We start from the raw sequence: 13,146 nt of genomic DNA on the forward strand, positions 1-13,146 counted from the left end.
AACAGGCTAAACAAGCAGCTGCAATGAACCTGGAAGTGCGGGGAAACTATTGGCAAGTGATTAATGGTTGGAGTTACTGATCTACAATTGGCTATTTTTCAAAACCAGCAATGCACTCAATGTGTCGTATATAATGACACAAGTATTCAGCCAATCATAGGATGAATTAGTTGGTTCTGTTTTGCGTACTGGTTCTTCTACCCTGTTTTTGCAAAATCCGTAGTTTTTTTATACTTTCAGTTTTTCACAGAATCCATAGTAGTTGGAGTCTATGAGCAAATATTTAGTGCCAGGTTCCTGAAAACGTTTAGTAAGTTTTACTTGCTGCTGCACCAACTAGACAAAAAGTATGTGCCTGTTGTTTTTTTGCTCATATTTATGGGCGAATGAGTTACAGCAATGAAAACTTTTTCAGAAGAGGAAAATACAATACTCAGCAGTAAAAAGGAGAATGTAACAGAATATGTAAAGTGCCCAACAGTAATTAAAAGATTTTAATGCAAAACCAAACACATCTTCCTAGAACTCTAAAAGGAAGAAGAAATGTAAATTTAATATCTCATGTTATATAAAACCTGATTTTTTTTATCCAAATAACTAATGTAAAATTTTCTCTTGTTTCTCTGTGTGTTAAGATAGATTTGTTAATTTTAATTATGTATTCTTTGTTGTATATAAAAATGGTACTTTAGAAGTACTTTTTATTGATTGTTTTCACCTTGAAATTCTTTGTCCTAATTATACTTAAATATGCCCTAATTATGCAATTTAGGAAAAAACATATCTCAAAGTAAGATAAATATTTTATAACTTGAAATTAAAATTTTTGTAATTGCTTTAGAGTAATTAATAATGTTTGCTGAAGGCGCAGAATGCTAAGTTTTAATATTTGCATTTTCAGTTTTCAAATAATTATATCAAAAGTCACTTAAATTATGTGTTGCTTGAAATATGCTGTTTCTAAATATATTGTTTCAATCCTGCATTTTTAGAAATAATTGTCACCTATAGTTAATTTAAAAATGAAGTTTATAGCCCCTTTTTTTTCATGAAGTATCATATGTTGATATTTATAATTGGGATAATGTCCTCACAAATAGTCATTCTATGAAGATATTAATTTTTCTAATTTTTATTGTTGCATATTAACAGTTTTTAAAGATCTCTTAAATAACCAGGTCACATGAAGAAGAAAAACATTCACATAATTACAAGAATATTAATTTATTCTATTTAACACAGGAACAAGTATCTTAAATAAAAATATTGCTGCTCGACTCTATACAGCACATACCAGTAAGCTATAGATTAGATTTACTTCCAATTATGACACTTTGCTTAATATGCTGTGACACTTAATGACACTTTGCTTAATATACTTTTGCTAAAATTGTGGTCGAAAGGGAACAGCAGTACTAGAACATACCAGAAATATTAGTCCTAAGCTCTCAATAACATGTTTTTTAAAAGTTTCCAAAATGTCATCTAGTTTATGAAAAAGTTTCACATATCACCAAGGCCTTTATCACCATGTTCAGTTGTATTTAAAGCTGTGTATATATTTTCAGTGTACTTACAAATACTAAAAAATAATAAAATACTCACATGTATTAAAATAGAATAACTGCTCATAAACCAAAATAACAAAAAATTGTACAAGAAAACAAATTGCAGAAAATAAAGCACAAAATACATATTAAGTAAATGAGGCCAAATACAAAATACATAAAAAACAATGTGCAGCAGAACCATGAACTCAAATATATTCAAAAAATGGTGATAGTGTATTCATGAGAATGCATCTTTCAAATTCTGCTTCTTTGAGGCGACACAGTTGGCATAATCCTAGTGCACTTTTGCATCCGAGCCAATTTCTGATTTCGACTATTTTAAACTCCAAATTTCTTTCAATTTGAAGAAGTCAGTTAAATTTATTTATCAAAATTGTGTTAATTTGAGATTAAAAAAAAAAATGTGGTGGTGAATTTTCAGATCAGTTTGAGGCAATGCAAGAGGAATTGGAAAGGAGAAGAGAGGAATGTATTCAGTTGAGAACTATACTTGCAGATAGAAACCTTCCAGTGCATCCACCTTCAGGCCAACCTTCATATGGAAGCCATATGGAACTTATAAATGAAGATGGTGAACTCCTTATGGCATTTGAAACACAAAAAACTCTCATTAGGTAAGTCCTCATCCTCCCCCCCCCATTTTCCATTTTAAGTCCTCATAGCATTGCTTAACATAACAACAGCATTCTAATAAAAGAGTATAAATTCTAATAAAAAATAAAAGAGTAAAGAGTTTTGAAAGGGAAAGTTTCTTAACAAATAATTTCTCAATATTTTCATCAAATACTTCGTTTCACATTCATTGTATTCAATTTTGAATTGTATGATTCATAAATGACAAGTGAATGAGGATAAGGTATTTTGGTGAAATTTTTTTTTTTTTTTTTTTTTTTCCAGTAGTATAATTTACATAGCAAAATTTATAAAAACATATTGAAGGCATCTAATGAAAGTAACTGGGCACTTGAGCAGCCAGCCACCTAAAATATTTATTAAAAAAAGAAATATATATGTAATTATTTTAATGAATCTGGCTAATGTAATTTCATGGGTCTGACTAGTTAGTAATAATTAACAAGAATCTGCATTAATTTCTTTTAAATCGCTTAGTTTGTTAATAGCAGAATAAATTTGAAAGAAAAATGAAATATGGTTTGTCATATTATTTAATTTTATGGCTTAAGTGTGAAGTACATGATATTGAATAAATAAAGTTAACACACAAAATGCTAAAAAAAATGGCATAATATAAAATAATAACAATAATTTTCAGATTTTATATTATGCCCTTTAGGCATAATATAAAATCTGAAAGCTTTCAGATTTTTTTTAGTCCAAAGGGGCAATTTGCCCAGAAGAACTATGAATTTCATTTTGGGATTTTATGTTGCAATGTCAGTTTACTTTTCAAATTGTCGCCATCAAATATTAAAGCCCTGTATTATATTTGAAGAAATTAAATAATGAAGAATCTGCATAAATGTATGTATGTTGCTCACATTGAGATAAAACAACAGTACCTAGAGTCATCAAATTTTGAATAACATACATTTCCACCCGAATGTGAGCATCTGGAAACCCAAATTTTGTTTTATTATCTATTTCATATTTTTTAAAACTTTAACAAATGTTTTATTAACAAATTCAACAATTTAAAAGCGAGCAATGGCATTACTGTACGGAGGAAAAAACATTTTTATCTCCAAGGAACGAGTCTGTGTGTCGGAAATTCTAAAGATATGCTCATTTAAAAATTATTTTGCAACATTGCTGTTGAATTAAATTTTATGGTTTAAGTGCGAAGAACATTATATTTAATGAATAAAGGTAACACACAAAACGTTTAAAAAAAAATGCTCTTTTGGGCGTAATGTAAAATCTGAAAGCTTTCCTATTTTTAAAAATTATTGTTATTATTATTATTATTATTATTATTATTATTATTATTATTATTTTAAATTTTGATAGCATTAACTGACTTATTGATGACAATAAGTAATGCATTTTCCATGTTTTCATATACAAATGTTCGAGAATTCGATAGCAGTATCTAATTGGTAACATTAACAGTGATTACATTAAGCAGCACCTGCTGCAATAATAATATGAGCATTTGAGATGTATTAATAATATAAGATTATTTTGTTCAAACATTAAAAATGTGCAAAAAATAATGGTTTTTGTTTATTAAAACATCACATTAGAACTTGTACAGCACTTATTTAGTGCATCAAATAACTGTGTTATATTCTATATTTACTTACATGTTTTCCCACATTTTCCTATTAATTTTAGCTCTTGAAAAGTGCGAGGGAAAATATACCTCGTGTATACTATTTTTTAAGAGACAGCTTAAATAATAAACACAACACATTGAAAAGCACATATAAATACATCCTGATATTATATTTAAAAGAACCTATCAATTTTAATGATATTCTTTTTATTTACACAAAATACTTTTCGATATGTGTGTACATTTTTATCTTAAATCAGAAGTTTTGCACTTTTTTGGTTGAATCTTCAATTGTGTTTTACTTTTTTCTCCCTCCCTTCTTTCTCCATTTCAACAATAGAAGACATTTGAAAGCCTAATAATCTAAATGATATTTTCCTTATCAGGAATTACATTTCTACAAGATTTTAATTTCTTTATTATTCAATTTGACATTTATATAACACATTTATTTTCATTTTATCATAAGTCATTTTGGTTCAGTCTGTTAATTTTACTAATGTCTATTTAAGCTAAATGGCTCGGATAAGTAGAGAACTATATATTACTGTTTAGTAGTTGGAAATATATTGTTAATTTCAAATATTTTAAAATTGTAATTTTTAATATGCATTTGTTTTATGGTTTGTTTCAATTTAATTAGACAACTTGAGGCTGAAATCCAGACTGAGAAAACTAATGCCGAAAAAATGGAAAAAGAATTAAGGCATGAATTACAAAAGTTGCAAGAGGATAATGAGAGACAGCAAAAACTTTTAAGTCAGGCAAGTAATGAAAAAAAAAAATTTTTTTTTTTAATTACAGTTTTTACATATTTTGTAAAATTAAGAATTGCACTTTTAAATTAAGAATTGAGAATACTTTTTCCTTCCCTCAAATAGAATCTGAAGAAAACACCCCAGGCTCAGACTGATGCTATTTTACAGCATGAAATAAATCGTTTAACGAGTGAAAATGTGGTAAGTGTAATTGTAGTTTTTATTAATTACTTATAAATTCTTTTTGATAATTGTGATGAATTCCCCTCTTTTAATTTACCATTTACTTTCTGATTATTTTAAATAGACTTCCCTTCACCACCACCACCCCTAAAAAGGGGGGATACATTATCATAAACATTATCATAAAATTCTTCTAAACTGCAGAAGCCACAATTACTGTTTATTCTGTTCTTAAAAATTTTGTGAGAAAATCACTTCTGTAGATTTTTATAAAATTAAAAAAAAAAAAAAAAAAAGTTAAATGACAAATTATTTTTCATAATTGCAAAAATTTTAATGAAACATAAATTATTGAAGGAATTTTTCATAATTCTGGTTGTTCTCTTAATTGAACTATGTAAATTATTGAAGGCATTATTCATAACTGAAGAAATCATATTTTGATATAAATAAATCTAAAGGTTAGCCTGTATCAAGCTATACAGAATTTTGCAGTTTTATTATAAGGTAGATAAATTCTTTTCTTTTTCATCCTGAAAGATGAATATCATTAAAATAGTGCTTTCCTCCCAAAAATGTATTTTTGGAGCTGGAAGAATTCGTAATATAATATTAGCTAATGGTGTTTGACTTTATACCTAGTTTTGTCAAATTGTTCAGCGTGACAACTCTGTGAACATTTGCTTCAGAAACAATAACCAACCAAATTGAGTTGTTGAATAGTAATTGCTAATTGCTGTTCTTTTCTTATTTTTTAGGATCTTAGGGAAAAGATTGACACTTTATCGGAGCAAATAAAAAAACTAAAGAAACAATTGAAGATATATGCTAAGAAAATTAAAGATACAGGTAAGATTATATGTTGTTTGTGTGGTTAATTTAATTGTATATGTAATTGTATAAATCATTTGTACTTTTTGTTTAAGTTTTTGGCAAACTTATAATGTAAATAGTGTTTTAAATTTGGTTTCTATTTTCAGTTAAGTATGAGTAATCATTCGTTATTTTTATGTATGTAAAATAAAAAAAATTACTTTTATTAAAAAGAAAACTTGTAAAAACTAATTAGTTGATCTGCAATGAAAAATAAATTTACGAATATTATATTTCCATTCTAGAGGTCGCAGGCTTAAAATTTTTTTTCCTTGCAAATACATTTCTAATTCTTGTAAAGCAACCTGATCTTTTTTTATATTAATTAAGAGTTGCTAAGATTTTAAAGCATATTTTTAAATGTTGCATAGATTTCTGAGAATAAAATATAAAATAAGCTTTTTATTTAAAGAACTCACTGGAATCTGTATTCCAAGGCAATTCATTTACATTTCAATAGCTCACATTAGTGTATTATCATATATAAATTTTTGTAATGTTTTACATATAATGCAATGTATTTCATTGTCAAATAATTGCCTATTTTGATGCTTCCTGAATTTATTGGATTTTTAAATACATTGTAGATGAAATTCATTGCATGCAGCTTTAGTTTTTGTGATTAGTCATTGCATTATTATTCCCACTTCAGCCATAAAATTTTTGTAAATTTATTCAGTTCTTGTCTGCTTCATTACTTCATTTTCTGCATTCCTCTGTCAGTCTCTCTAATATTTGTGTCACGTAAGCTTTTCCTTTCTTCTTAATATCTGCCATGTAATGCTTTGCTTTTGTGTTGTTTTAACATTGTCGTATGGCATCAACACTCTCTATCATTCTAACACGTCTTGAACATTTTCTGACTTTTGGTGGTTGGTTTTCTGTCATTTATTCCCATGTTTGCTTTCATCTCTGATTGCAGGCGTAGCTTCTAAACGTTCTTCTGTGATTCTTAGTCCTCATGGTGAGTAAAGAATTTGTGGTTAATTTATTGTGTTATTTAAATATGCGATTAAACTATTGTATGACAATTTTCTTGGCTATCATACTTTTCTTTGTTATAATATTTAAAGATTTAAAAAGGTTATACTTTGGAATTTCAAAACCACAATAAAAAAGAGCTGTAATAAAAATTAATTTTTTATAAATAGGGATTTTTAATTTCGAGCAAAAATTCTGCAGTTTCATCAAATTTCATACTTAATAAAATCTCATATTGGAAAATTTTTGAAATTTTGAGAAAGTTTTCTCAGATACACATTGCTGTCAAATTCGTATTGATTCAGTATTTATTTTGAAGTTAGTCTCATGTGTTGGTCATGTATGAGGCCTTTGGTTGATGGAATCTTTGGGACAAGGAATCTCACCCATGATTCCAAATTCTATAAACCAGAAAGTTCACATGCTGGAAAGTTTCACATGTGCCATATCTGAGTAATTTAAGTGTGCTTTCACCCAGTTAGCGTAACACCATCATAGCACATTTGGGAAGTTGTGTATCAAGGGCTTAAAAAATGATTATCATAGGAAAACCTTATTTAAGATCTCTTCCTCTGCATCTGCAACAGGAAATAAAAGCTCACTTCAAACTCCAATAACTGCTGTATATTTATGCTACTTACTCTGATATGTTACATTATTTTATTGTATAATGTCTTAATTTAAAGACTGCACTATAGTTAGGAAAGTACTCACACATTTTCTGATTGTTCCACCATTAATAAAAATCAGTACAGTTAAGTTTGCCACAAATCTCTAAAAATACATGTGATTCTGGCATATGCACATGAGAAAAGCATGGAAAAAGCTTTAGAAGTTTTCTTCTGGTATGCTATGAATAAAAATGTATATAATAAATTTTATTACTATGTAAATGGTATATTTTTTACTGATATTAGATATATTTTTCATATGTTTCTCTTGCATATATAGATTTATATAGTTCATGATTAGTAACTTTTGTATTATTGTTTGTAAAACTTCTTGTTTGAATGCATTTTCAATTAATTTTAATAATTTTTTTTTTTTTTCAAAATCGTAATCATATATTATTTAGGTGGGGAACCTGTATTGGATATAGAAATAAAAGAAAAGCCAAATGATATGCCATTAGTTAAACATAAGGAAGTGGAATATTTGGGAATGTTTGAATATAAAAAGGAAGATGAACCCCTTATTATTAAAAATCTTATCTATGGTAAGTATGAATCACTGTGTTATATATTTATTCAATTATACATAAAATACAAAGTTCAAGATCCAGAACTTAACCTTCCAGCGGGTGCTACTTCTGCACCAACAAGAAAGATCGCGCGTATTTCCTAGATGGGCTATTATAGAAAATAAATTTTCCAGAGCAAAAATATTAAAATTATTTTGTAAATAGTTAAATGTTAATAAGTACAATTGAGTTAAACAATATTAACTTTAAATTAAGGAAAATAAAATAAGTATAAAACACTAAAACAATATAAAAAGGACTAAAGATTTACCAAACTAACTTGAAAGTAAAGCAAAATTAAACTGCCAATATTTCAACTGAACTTTTATATTTTTAATCAGTAAGTGGAAAATCGCATTAAATATTACATAAAAAATCATTTTCATAATCACTTCATTGCATCGCTGCAGTTTGAACAAATGCGTTTACAGTGCTCTAGACAAATGAATTTTAAACAAATCTCACAGCTGAATCTCGTAATTTTAGTGCGCTTGTCATTTTGGCAAGGTTTGCATCTCTTTTCCCCTGAAGTCATTTCTTCAACAACACCTAACCAACCTGCTTTTTGTTTCAACAATTTTAATTTCAGCTCACTTTGAAGAGAGGTAAGGCTTCTTCTTTCAACGTTTTCTTTGATAAGAGCATTTCCTAGCTTTTGCCGGTATTGCCTTCTAAGTAATTTTTCACTATTATGCATTAAATGAACTATGTAGCTGTTGATTGCTGCTATATTCAGCATAGAGAAGAAAACTACAAGAGGCCAACACCTGGTGTTCCTGGCAATATTGTAGGAAGTACTGAGTTTGTCCACTGTATCCACACCTCCTTTGGTACAATTGTAAAATGTGATAATCTCAGATTTCATTTGGTCCTGGATATCTTCATCTATTGATACGTCATCATGAAGACTTGAAATCATATGACGCTTCTATAATGTTTTGGTGCATAGAAGAGAAGTTTCATATTTTTTATAAATCCAAAAAGACTTGTATTGGGTTCCTGAGTTTTTGTCAGCTTGAACTGATCCGGAATTTGAGGTTTATTTTTTTCAAAGTACCTACAAATGACATTTTTTTTTTTTTTTTTTTCCATCTAGATCTTGTACTCACTCAAAACTTGAAAACCAGTTTTCTGTGTAGTTACATTTCTTCCAGTGTTATGAATAGGTTCTTTCAACCTTTTTACAACATCTTGTGGTTTGTTGCTTACGTAAAAAGGACCATCTGGCTGCACTCCAGCATAAATTTCCATATTGTATGTGTAAAACATACGAGCGTCTACCATGGCATAAATTTTTATGCCATATTTGTTCAGTTTTTTAGGAGTGTATTGAATGTTCCTCAAAATACTTCTAATTTCTCATCGATTGTGACATTCTCTCCAAGTGAATAGCACTTCTGGCAATTAGAGACAAACTTTTCAAAGATGTTTCTTATTGGAGCCAAGTGGTCAACTCCTCTTTGTTCTGCTCTTGTGTTTATGTCATCAAGTCGTAAAGCTCTTAATAAAAACAAAAATCTCTTCAAGTTCATTACTACTTTAAAATCATCCATTCTCCATAGTTCCTCAAGATTAACTCTGTTACCATGATAAATACCAGCTAAGTAAAGTAAGCCCAAAAGAGCTTTTATTTCTGCTCCATCCGTGTCTCTACTATCCCTTATACAAGAATAATTAGACCTCACAGAAGAAATAAACTTATTCATATCTTCAGCGATGATTTCTATCATACTATCAGTAAAGAGGCATTTCCATATATCCAAAATATCTGTTAGATATTTAGCGTCACCGATGACTCTAGGAACATGAAGACATATGTTATGAGGCACTCATTTAGTTTTGTTAAACGGTTCTTTATGCCATGTGCAAGAATTGATGACTTTTCTGTTTTTCATTTGATGAGCTATATACACTTCGGAAGAGTTATCATAATTATTTTCCTCTTCAGAATTGCTCTCTGCACTTATCTCCGATTCTGAATCACCTTCTCTTTCTGAAACTTGCTCATCTTCATCTGTAATGTTCATCTAAAATAATGTCCTCATCGTTATCACTGTCACATAAAAGCATATTTCTTATAATCTCAAAATCCTTCAGATCATTCATGTCGAGCATTTCACTTTTATTCGCCATAACTGAAAAGAAAAGAACAAAAATATCATACATGGTTGCTCGTATACGATGTATACAGTGCTTCTATTTTATCATTAAAGGTAATTAATTATGCACACAAATTATATAAAATCATAAGATTTAGATGCAAAAGAATAAAGATTTTCTATAAGGAAAAAGGAAATTAGATATAACAAAAACTTACTTCAACGGTCACACGTATTTCTGGAGTACAAATAGTAAATCTGCAAACTTGCATTAATCCGTCAAAATCCAACAGACGACTGAAAAAAGGGCGAATGAAGAGTAGAGAATAGTCAGGGGCACACAGTCATAACGCCCTCTGGCCTACGAAACAAATGTGAAATTAATATCTAGTGTATCTTGCACATACAATCGCCCGCTGGAAAGTTAAGGGATTCTGGATTTTTCAAATTTCATAATTTTAGATCGTTAATTCAAATCTAATTAGATGACATGTAAAAATTATAAAATTACAAATATGAAGTAGTTGTTTATGAAATAATAAAGCATTTATGGCATAAAAAAATCAAAATTTATCCTTTCTCCAAAAAGAATAGAAAACAAAGAAAGAAAACTTGATGTTAACATTTATTTTATTTTGCTTTTTAAACATTTCTTTCAACGTAAGTTGTTTATGTCCTTATGCACTTTTATATTTTTACTAATATTTTCTTTTTAATCTTATAGAAGCATAATTTTTTTATTCATCTACGAAGTTGTTCTGTGTTCAAAATCTGTAGTTGCTATGTCAAGAATTATCACTAAATAGTTTTGAAGTGTTGAGTCATTTCTTTTGCAACAAGTGCCTTTTGATTATTTATTGTAATCAATAACAAATATGATTCAAACAAATAATAATCTTATGCGGCACAGTGCCAGATCAATCTATACAACCTTCAGTTGCAGCATTCTATTCTAATTATATTTTTCCCCATCGCAGGAAAAGCCAACAGCAAATTTATACCTTTAGGGATTTTAAATTGGGACATTTCTGGCCCATGACGAAGCTATTTATCTTAAACTCAAAATCTTACAATAAAATAATGTATTTTATACTCTTTCGAAATTTTGTAGCATCCAACATAACATGAATGGATTGCATTTAAAGCAAATTTTCATCATACTAGATTTTACTAATTTCTGCAATCTAAATGTAAATAGAAAAACACAATTATTATCAAACAGTAATTAATTAATTAGCACAAGTAACAAATTTCAATTATCAAAGGAAATGCTAAATAACTACCTGAAATTCTGAAAACAGTCATTCATCAGCCTTTCCAAGTTCTAAATGATATAACTTTTGGTTATTATTATTATTTTCATGTTCCACCCTAAGGTGAAACCAAAACAGTGAAACCAAAACTCCTATAAATTCAAATTAACAAAGCATATCTGAAAAATATTTACATTTTTATAAATGAAGAACTACATTAATGTGATTTCAATATTCCTGTTATTATTTCTTAAAACTGTTATTTTAAAAGCTTCATCACGTATTTTGATACTTTCTGATTATCTGCATTGATACCGAAAAGCCATAAAAAAGTTTTGATGAGTTAAAGAATATATTGCCAAAGTAATTCTTTGCACTTTGATGTCAATCAAGAAGTATGTATTTGGCAATCTAGGTGTTCATGTAATTCATGTCAGTTTTGACCAGTATGCCTTGAGAAAGTTGTACAGAGTAGAGTTTGTTCAAATCTGTTTTTTTTTTTTTTTTTTTTTTTTGTGAATACAGATCCTGTTTACATAAAGAGAACAATAGTGCAAAAATATTTTTGAAAAAGTTAAATACTTTATTACATAAAGAAAACAAACGGTACCAAAAAAGAAGGAGAATTTTTTAAAAACGTTAAATGTTCTTGCTTTTTTAATTTGATGGATTGCTCTCGTATGGAATTCTTAATGGGCTGCCATTTTGAAAAAGTAGTAGCTTGTTGAAAAATTAGTCATCCTCGAGTTCACGAATGCTCTCCTAGGTCACCAGTGAGTTAACGGCTTTTCAGGGGGGCAAGCAGATAATCAGAAAATACCCACATTTTTTCCATGATAATTTCTTTTTAATTGTTTTTCTGTCTGTATATATTTTAAAATGAAAGATTATGGTGTTTGTTTCTTGATATATATTAGCAGAAATAATCTGATATAGTTTTATAAAAATGATTTTAATTAGCTACATTACTGTTAAATTTTTATTCTAAAATTGTATTATTACAGATTTGAAGCCAAAAATAGCTGTAAATTTATTGCCTGGTTTGCCTGCATATATATTATTTATGTGCATTCGCCACACAGATTACATAAATGATGATGAGAAAGTAAGGTGTTTGCTGAATAATACTATTCAAGGAATAAAACGTGTGATAAAGGTATGCTATAACTTTTGTATGCAAACTGTTATGTAAAGCTTATATTGACAAAATTTTGTTTAATATTTGCATAATATTACTGGTTATTCTTTATAAAATGATGATTTCCTATTTTATTTGAAATTTTTGTCTTTTGTGGAGTAGCAGCTTTTTCTTTTGTAGCGTGTTGAGAAAAAATAATGTCTTTATGATGATACTTTCATTTTATTATAATTTCAGAAACGTCATGAAGATCTTGATTACACAATATTGTGGTTGGCCAATACTTGCCGGCTATTACATAATTTAAAACAATACAGTGGAGACAAGGTATTTTATTCTCTTGTTCTATAATGGACATTATATGTAGAGGTATTTTCTAAATTAAAAAGTATTATTAATGTCAGTTAATTTTCTCTTGTTCAGAGAGTTTTATTTAAATCCAGTTTTGCATTTATCTAATTTTAAACTTTTATTTTAGCTTAATTATATATATTATGCAATTTAACAAAAATGTAGAATCTTTTAAATAAAATTAAATGGAATATTTGAACTTGTTTTACTTTGAAATATGTTTCAAAATATATTTTAGTTTTCTAAAATATACTGTTGGAGGAGAGTAGTAGTTGAAAGATTGGTAAAAGGGAAGGGGAGGGATTGAAGATTGTTTCTGAAATGTGGTTTTTGGATGTAGGAAAGATTTGGATGTTCTAAGATGGTTACCTAGAAGGAAGGAGACAGTTTTTATTCATAGATAAAATTACATTCTTTTAGACATACTTTTGAATTTGAAGACTTAAAGTAGCAAAAGAATATA

At 28.3% G+C, this 13,146-nt stretch overlaps 1 protein-coding gene across 5 annotated transcripts in view; it reads left to right on the forward strand.

Moving 5' to 3' along the window:
* didum (dilute class unconventional myosin) overlaps positions 1–13,146 on the forward strand; it is a 148,002-nt gene that overhangs the window by 112,238 nt on the left and 22,618 nt on the right. For 3 of the 5 annotated variants that reach the window (XM_085811997.1, XM_085811999.1, XM_085811998.1), the window contains 8 exons: positions 1,993–2,185; positions 4,451–4,571; positions 4,689–4,766; positions 5,507–5,597; positions 6,544–6,585; positions 7,678–7,818; positions 12,199–12,350; positions 12,570–12,659. In XM_085811997.1, the coding sequence (XP_085668123.1) occupies positions 1,993–2,185; positions 4,451–4,571; positions 4,689–4,766; positions 5,507–5,597; positions 6,544–6,585; positions 7,678–7,818; positions 12,199–12,350; positions 12,570–12,659 (908 nt within the window). The remainder of the gene's footprint in view (positions 1–1,992; positions 2,186–4,450; positions 4,572–4,688; positions 4,767–5,506; positions 5,598–6,543; positions 6,586–7,677; positions 7,819–12,198; positions 12,351–12,569; positions 12,660–13,146) is intronic. The other 2 variants (XM_085812000.1, XM_085812001.1) reach the window with 1 other exon arrangement.

This window comes from Stegodyphus dumicola, chromosome 2 (assembly GCF_044657685.1).
Source record: "Stegodyphus dumicola isolate Sdum_Otavi_A_Nest chromosome 2, ASM4465768v1".
Taxonomy (NCBI): domain Eukaryota; kingdom Metazoa; phylum Arthropoda; class Arachnida; order Araneae; family Eresidae; genus Stegodyphus; species Stegodyphus dumicola.